The 8,854-nt window shown below is 55.7% G+C and overlaps 1 protein-coding gene across 2 annotated transcripts in view; it reads right to left on the reverse strand.

Moving 5' to 3' along the window:
* Nucleotides 1-8,302, reverse strand: part of CTDNEP1 (CTD nuclear envelope phosphatase 1) — a 30,706-nt gene extending 22,404 nt beyond the window's left edge. The window contains exon 1 of one of the 2 annotated variants that reach the window (XM_069767633.1): nucleotides 8,059-8,302. In XM_069767633.1, coding sequence (XP_069623734.1) covers nucleotides 8,059-8,160 — 102 coding nt within the window. In that variant the 5' untranslated portion in view covers nucleotides 8,161-8,302. The remainder of the gene's footprint in view (nucleotides 1-8,058) is intronic. The other variant, XM_069767634.1, reaches the window with a different exon arrangement.
* Between the last annotated feature and the right edge of the window lie 552 nt (nucleotides 8,303-8,854).

Here is an 8,854-nt window from a genome sequence, read left to right on the forward strand (position 1 = left end):
CAAATGGCCCACCCCACGCACTAAAACCCAGGTCATGGCGTTTCTAGGGACAGCGGGGTATTACAGGAAATTCGTTCCCAATTACAGCAGCGTGGCCAAGCCCCTCACTGATCTGACCCGTAAGAACCAACCCCGCCAGGTAACCTGGACCCCAGAGTGTGAGGAAGCCTTCCGCCAGCTAAAGGACGCCCTCACCAATACCCCTGTATTGGCCGCACCCGATCCAACTGAACGTTTCCTTGTTCACACAGACACTTCTATGTTTGGATTGGGGGCAGTAGTGAGCCAAGTCGGGCCGGACGGCCAAGAACACCCGGTAGCTTACCTGAGTCGGAAACTACTGCCCCGTGAAGTGAGCTATGCGGCCATCGAGAAGGAGTGCCTGGCGGTAGTATGGGCACTCAAAAAGTTACAACCATATTTGTATGGACGACAGTTTTCCCTCCTAACGGACCATAATCCCCTAGTCTGGCTTAATCGGGTCTCCGGAGACAACGCCAGATTACTGCGGTGCCGGAGACCATGGGACACGCAGGGCCGCGTCCGGTGAGTATTTGACAGTCGTCGCTCCCCCTCACCCGCCGACCATGACTCCAGTATATACGGTATATCGTATAACATCAGCACTAATACATATTCTACACATACACACATCGCCCCCGGTCATTATATACTATACACTGTATATACTGTATGATGGAGCAATCGTACAATGTCAGTACTCGCATACACACACTATAATAAACAGAGATGGGCGACCCTGAACAGTAAAGTTCGGCGTCCATAACTACTGCCTGGCTGTGGATGACACACGCTGCTTCTGATTGGCGGTGGAGTCATCCTCAAAGTTCGGCGTCCATAACTACTGCCTGGCTGTGGATGACACACGCTGCTTCTGATTGGCGGTGGAGTCATCCTCGCTGATCAGAGCCGCGGTTCCCACACTGTCAGACAGTGGGAGCCCAGCTGTGAGCGGAGGTATACAGTTCACCTCCGGGCACTGGGGTCAGCAGATGGGACTACAGCTCCCAACATCCGTCGCCTGCTGCTGCTAATAACAGCGAGACCAGGAGGGCCAGATGGGAGGATTCCGCTGACGCTTTTGCGCTGTACATAATTAAAAAAAAAAACCATGGCGTCGGTTCCCCTGTATTTTTGGAACAAGCCAGACAAAACTCACAGCTGGGAGCAGCAACCCTCAGCTGTCAGCTTCAGCTCGGCTGGTTGTCAAGAATAGAGGGGTCCTCACGCCGTCATTCTTAATAATTTAAATAAGAACAGCGTCGGGTCCCCTCCATTTTTGACAGCCAACATTCCCAAAGCAGACAGCTGGGGGCTGGTATTCTCAGGCCTAGATATTGGCCCCCCAGCCTAAAAATATCAGCCCGCAGCTGCCCAGAAAAGGCACGTCTATTAGATGCACCTATTCTGGCGCTTGCCCTGTAGCGGTGGGCTTCATATTTGTGGGGTTGATGTCACCTTTGTATTGTCAGATGACATCAAGCCCACGGGTTAGTAATGGAGAAGCGTCAAGAAGAACCTCTCCATTACTAATCCTATAGTTATATGGTAAAGACAGAATAAACTCCTATAACTCAAAGATAGACACAGACTCCTTTAACCCCTTCCCGACCTCCGCCGTACTATTACTGCGGAGGTCGGGTCCCCTGCTTTCATGTGGGCTCCGGCGGTTTTGAACAGCTGACATGTGCCCGCAATAGCGGTGGGTGAAATCGCGATTCACCCGTCACTATTAACTAGTTAAATGCTGCTGTCAAATACTGACAGCGGCATTTAACCGACACTTCCGGCCGCGCGGCTGGAAATCATCGCATCGCCGACCCCCGTCACATGATCGGGGGTCAGCAATGCGTCAGCATAGTAACCATAGAGGTCCTTGAGACCTCTATGGTTACTGATGCCGGCCTGCTGTGAACGCCACCCTGTGGTCAGCGCCACCCTGTGGTCGGGGCTCATAGCAAGCCTGTAATTCAGCTGCATGATCGCTCCTATGTAGCAGAGCCGATCCAGTTGTGCCTGCTTCTAGCCTCCCATGGAGGCTTTTAATAAAAGCATGGCAAAAGTAAATAAAAAGAAAGCTTAAAATATGAAAAAAATTAAAAAATATATATAAAAGTTTAACCCCTTCATGACGGAGCCAAATTTTTGAAATCTGACCAGTGTCACTTTATGTGGTAATAACTCCGCAACGCTTCAACAAATCCCAGTGATTTTGAGATTGTTTTTTCGTGACACATTATACTTTATGATAATGGTAAATTTAGGTCAATATGTTTTGTGTTTATTTATAAAAATAAAAAATATCAAAAATTTGAGAAAAATGTAAAAAAAACTAGCAATTTTCAAAGTTTATATGATTCTCCCTTTAATCCAGATGGTCATACCACAGCAAAATATTAATAAATAACTTTTTCCACATGTCGGCTTTACATCAGCGCCATTTGTAAAATGTGATTTTAATTTTTTAGCATTTTAGGAGGATTAATAATGTAGCAGAAATTTTTCATTTTTTCAAGGAAATTTACAACATTTATTTTTTAAGGGACCTATCCATGTTTGAAGTGACTTTAGGGGTCTCAGATATTGGGAAACCCCCAAACGTGATATCATTCTAAAAACAGCACCCCCAGAGATATCGAAAACTGCAGTCAGGTAGGTTATTAACCCTTCAGGTGCTTTACAGGAATTAATGCAAAGTGGCATGACAGAAATGACAATGTGTATTTTTACCACCTAAATGTCTCTGAACAGGTTACAACAGCCGGCAGATGGTAAGGCCGCTATATGGTCATGAATTACCATAGCAAACACCAGCACCACAAAATCATGATCTGAGGGCACCAATTGGGATAAAGAGGAAGCCCCCACACTCTGTTAACCATTTATATGATGTAGTCACTTGACAGCAGCATCTAAGGGGTTAAACAGATTTGGACAAACACTGATGGTGGCTGATGCAGCAAGTTGTCAGCTATAGTGGACGGCGACATCTGCTGGATTGTCACCTGTATGGAGAGGCTAGTCTCATATCTCAGGTCAGTTAAAAGACGTATTGGCGGTCATTAAGGGGTTAAATCGCCCCTCATTCAAAATAAAAAAAATCAAATCTACACATATTTGTTATCGCCGCGTTCAGAATCATCCGATCAATAAAAAAAGCATTGACCTGATCGCTAAACAGCGCAGCGAGAAAAACATTAGAAACGCCAGAATTACATTTTTTGGTTGATGCGACATTGCATTAAAATGCAATAACGAGCGATCAAAAGATCGTATCTGCACAAAAATGGCATCATTAAAAACGCCAGCTCGGCGCGCAAAAAATAAGCCCTCAACCGCCCAGAGATCACGAAAAATGGAGACGCTACAGGGATCGGAAAATGCGCTATTTTTTATTTTTTTTAGCAAAGTTTGTAATTTTTTTTAACCACTTAGATAACACGTAACCTGGACATGTCTGGTGTCTATGAACTCGTACTGACCTGGAGAATCATAATGGCAGGTCAGTTCTAGCATTTAGTGACCCTAGAAAAAAGCCAAACAGGAAACTAGTGTGGGACTGCACTTTATATGCAATTTCACCGCACTTGGATTTTTTTTCCGTTTTCTAGTACACGACATGCTAAAACCAATGATGTCGTTCAAAAGTGCAACTCGTCCCGCAAAAAATAAGCCCCAACATGACCATAATGGCGGAAAAATAAAAAAGTTATGGCTCTGGGAAGGAGGGGAGTGAAAAACGGAAACGCAAAAACGAAAAAAGGCCGCGGCAAGAAGGGGTTAAAATTCCTAATTAAGCCATAACTCCTAGTTGCACTGAAGCTCTCAATCTCCTGTAATAAAAGTAAAATAAACCATATCCCGCAGCCGTCCGTCATTCTGTCCCACGCCGCAACCCAGGTCTGGGGAGAAAGTGTTCAACCTGGATGGCGCCAAGATGGGACCGCCCGGCTGAGAGCCGCTGGGGAAAGAGCTGCCGAGACCCCGCCGAGACCCCGCTAGCACCGAGCGGTTGTCTCATTATACACAACCCGGAAGCCTGCACTCCTCACAGAACGAGCTCGGCACTCTGGCAGTCCGCTCTCCGCACTCTCGCTGTCCGCTCTCCCCGCGCTCCGCACTCTCGCAGTCCGCACTCCCCACTCTCGCTGTCCGCGCTGTCCGCTCTCCCCACTCTCCCTGTCCGCTCTCCCCGCTCCCCCCACTCTCGCTGTCCGCTCCCCCCACTCTCGCTGTCCGCTCAACCCACTCTCGCTGTCCGCTCTCCCCGCGCTCCGCACTCTCGCAGTCCGCTCAACCCACTCTCGCTGTCCGCTCAACCCACTCTCGCTGTCCGCTCAACCCACTCTCGCTGTCCGCTCAACCCACTCTCGCTGTCCGCTCAACCCACTCTCGCTGTCCGCTCAACCCACTCTCGCTGTCCGCTCAACCCACTCTCGCTGTCCGCTCAACCCACTCTCGCTGTCCGCTCAACCCACTCTCGCTGTCCGCTCAACCCACTCTCGCTGTCCGCTCAACCCACTCTCGCTGTCCGCTCAACCCACTCTCGCTGTCCGCTCAACCCACTCTCGCTGTCCGCTCAACCCACTCTCGCTGTCCGCTCAACCCACTCTCGCTGTCCGCTCAACCCACTCTCGCTGTCCGCTCAACCCACTCTCGCTGTCCGCTCAACCCACTCTCGCTGTCCGCTCAACCCACTCTCGCTGTCCGCTCAACCCACTCTCGCTGTCCGCTCAACCCACTCTCGCTGTCCGCTCAACCCACTCTCGCTGTCCGCTCAACCCACTCTCGCTGTCCGCTCAACCCACTCTCGCTGTCCGCTCAACCCACTCTCGCTGTCCGCTCAACCCACTCTCGCTGTCCGCTCAACCCACTCTCGCTGTCCGCTCAACCCACTCTCGCTGTCCGCTCAACCCACTCTCGCTGTCCGCTCAACCCACTCTCGCTGTCCGCTCAACCCACTCTCGCTGTCCGCTCAACCCACTCTCGCTGTCCGCTCAACCCACTCTCGCTGTCCGCTCAACCCACTCTCGCTGTCCGCTCAACCCACTCTCGCTGTCCGCTCAACCCACTCTCGCTGTCCGCTCAACCCACTCTCGCTGTCCGCTCAACCCACTCTCGCTGTCCGCTCAACCCACTCTCGCTGTCCGCTCAACCCACTCTCGCTGTCCGCTCAACCCACTCTCGCTGTCCGCTCAACCCACTCTCGCTGTCCGCTCAACCCACTCTCGCTGTCCGCTCAACCCACTCTCGCTGTCCGCTCAACCCACTCTCGCTGTCCGCTCAACCCACTCTCGCTGTCCGCTCAACCCACTCTCGCTGTCCGCTCAACCCACTCTCGCTGTCCGCTCAACCCACTCTCGCTGTCCGCTCAACCCACTCTCGCTGTCCGCTCAACCCACTCTCGCTGTCCGCTCAACCCACTCTCGCTGTCCGCTCAACCCACTCTCGCTGTCCGCTCAACCCACTCTCGCTGTCCGCTCAACCCACTCTCGCTGTCCGCTCAACCCACTCTCGCTGTCCGCTCAACCCACTCTCGCTGTCCGCTCAACCCACTCTCGCTGTCCGCTCAACCCACTCTCGCTGTCCGCTCAACCCACTCTCGCTGTCCGCTCAACCCACTCTCGCTGTCCGCTCAACCCACTCTCGCTGTCCGCTCAACCCACTCTCGCTGTCCGCTCAACCCACTCTCGCTGTCCGCTCAACCCACTCTCGCTGTCCGCTCAACCCACTCTCGCTGTCCGCTCAACCCACTCTCGCTGTCCGCTCAACCCACTCTCGCTGTCCGCTCAACCCACTCTCGCTGTCCGCTCAACCCACTCTCGCTGTCCGCTCAACCCACTCTCGCTGTCCGCTCAACCCACTCTCGCTGTCCGCTCAACCCACTCTCGCTGTCCGCTCAACCCACTCTCGCTGTCCGCTCAACCCACTCTCGCTGTCCGCTCAACCCACTCTCGCTGTCCGCTCAACCCACTCTCGCTGTCCGCTCAACCCACTCTCGCTGTCCGCTCAACCCACTCTCGCTGTCCGCTCAACCCACTCTCGCTGTCCGCTCAACCCACTCTCGCTGTCCGCTCAACCCACTCTCGCTGTCCGCTCAACCCACTCTCGCTGTCCGCTCAACCCACTCTCGCTGTCCGCTCAACCCACTCTCGCTGTCCGCTCAACCCACTCTCGCTGTCCGCTCAACCCACTCTCGCTGTCCGCTCAACCCACTCTCGCTGTCCGCTCAACCCACTCTCGCTGTCCGCTCAACCCACTCTCGCTGTCCGCTCAACCCACTCTCGCTGTCCGCTCAACCCACTCTCGCTGTCCGCTCAACCCACTCTCGCTGTCCGCTCAACCCACTCTCGCTGTCCGCTCAACCCACTCTCGCTGTCCGCTCAACCCACTCTCGCTGTCCGCTCAACCCACTCTCGCTGTCCGCTCAACCCACTCTCGCTGTCCGCTCAACCCACTCTCGCTGTCCGCTCAACCCACTCTCGCTGTCCGCTCAACCCACTCTCGCTGTCCGCTCAACCCACTCTCGCTGTCCGCTCAACCCACTCTCGCTGTCCGCTCAACCCACTCTCGCTGTCCGCTCAACCCACTCTCGCTGTCCGCTCAACCCACTCTCGCTGTCCGCTCAACCCACTCTCGCTGTCCGCTCAACCCACTCTCGCTGTCCGCTCAACCCACTCTCGCTGTCCGCTCAACCCACTCTCGCTGTCCGCTCAACCCACTCTCGCTGTCCGCTCAACCCACTCTCGCTGTCCGCTCAACCCACTCTCGCTGTCCGCTCAACCCACTCTCGCTGTCCGCTCAACCCACTCTCGCTGTCCGCTCAACCCACTCTCGCTGTCCGCTCAACCCACTCTCGCTGTCCGCTCAACCCACTCTCGCTGTCCGCTCAACCCACTCTCGCTGTCCGCTCAACCCACTCTCGCTGTCCGCTCAACCCACTCTCGCTGTCCGCTCAACCCACTCTCGCTGTCCGCTCAACCCACTCTCGCTGTCCGCTCAACCCACTCTCGCTGTCCGCTCAACCCACTCTCGCTGTCCGCTCAACCCACTCTCGCTGTCCGCTCAACCCACTCTCGCTGTCCGCTCAACCCACTCTCGCTGTCCGCTCAACCCACTCTCGCTGTCCGCTCAACCCACTCTCGCTGTCCGCTCAACCCACTCTCGCTGTCCGCTCAACCCACTCTCGCTGTCCGCTCAACCCACTCTCGCTGTCCGCTCAACCCACTCTCGCTGTCCGCTCAACCCACTCTCGCTGTCCGCTCAACCCACTCTCGCTGTCCGCTCAACCCACTCTCGCTGTCCGCTCAACCCACTCTCGCTGTCCGCTCAACCCACTCTCGCTGTCCGCTCAACCCACTCTCGCTGTCCGCTCAACCCACTCTCGCTGTCCGCTCAACCCACTCTCGCTGTCCGCTCAACCCACTCTCGCTGTCCGCTCAACCCACTCTCGCTGTCCGCTCAACCCACTCTCGCTGTCCGCTCAACCCACTCTCGCTGTCCGCTCAACCCACGCTCCGCACTCTCGCTGTCCGCTCTCCCCACGCTCCGCACTCTCGCTGTCCGCTCTCCCCACGCTCCGCACTCTCGCTGTCCGCTCTCCCCACGCTCCGCACTCTCGCTGTCCGCTCTCCCCACGCTCCGCACTCTCGCTGTCCGCTCTCCCCACGCTCCGCACTCTCGCTGTCCGCTCTCCCCACGCTCCGCACTCTCGCTGTCCGCTCTCCCCACGCTCCGCACTCTCGCTGTCCGCTCTCCCCACGCTCCGCACTCTCGCTGTCCGCTCTCCCCACGCTCCGCACTCTCGCTGTCCGCTCTCCCCACGCTCCGCACTCTCGCTGTCCGCCCTCCCCACGCTCCGCACTCTCGCTGTCCGCTCTCCCCACGCTCCGCACTCTCGCTGTCCGCTCTCCCCACGCTCCGCACTCTCGCTGTCCGCTCTCCCCACGCTCCGCACTCTCGCTGTCCGCTCTCCCCACGCTCCGCACTCTCGCTGTCCGCCCTCCGCTCTCCGGCCTCCCAGCAGCGGATACTCACGGTGCGGACCTGTCTCCTCAGCAGATACAGCAGGAAGCTCCACAGTTTGGCCGTGAACGCCAGGAATCCTCGCAGGCCGAGCAGTCCCGGAGTCCGCATCATCCCGGGCGTGCAGGTGAGGGGTCCGGCTGGGCAGCGGGCGAGTACGGGCGGATGCAGGCGGCGTCCTCCTCTCACATTGCGGCCACAGGACCGACGCGGAGCCGTCTGACAGCCGCCATGGCTGAGCGCCCGCGTCACTTCCGCCCCGGAGACGTCACCACTGCGCCTGCGCGGATTCACTGCCGGCTTCTCAATGCGATTGCGCCAAATAAAGTCCATCTACTGAGCAGTCTCTCCCGGATGAGTAATGCGCATGCGTACCTTAATGCTAGGCGTCTTCCTTGTTGCACGCATGCGTCGTCTCTGTAACCTGACTCCTCCGCGTATATAAAGCGGATGGGCAACTGAGAGAAAACGTGTAAAGCTGGTGGCGGCTGAGGAGGATGTGTGTGGTGATGGGTGTGCGGGCCGTGGAGGTCTGCTGGGGGGTTTACACGGGGATATCGCCTGAAGGAACTATATATGTGACAGAAATGTGTCTGTCCCCGTGCTATATCCCGAAAATGTGTCCGTCCTCGTGTTATATCCCGAAAATGTGTCCGTCCCCGTGTTATATCCTGAAAATGTGTCCGTCCCCGTGTTATATCCTGAAAATGTGTCCGTCCCCGTGTTATATCCCGAAAATGTGTCCGTCCTCGCGTTATATCCTGAAAATGTGTCCGTCCTCGTGTTATATCCTGAAAATGTGTCCGTC

The sequence above is a fragment of the Ranitomeya imitator genome, chromosome 4, assembly GCF_032444005.1.
Source record: "Ranitomeya imitator isolate aRanImi1 chromosome 4, aRanImi1.pri, whole genome shotgun sequence".
Lineage (NCBI taxonomy): Eukaryota > Metazoa > Chordata > Amphibia > Anura > Dendrobatidae > Ranitomeya > Ranitomeya imitator.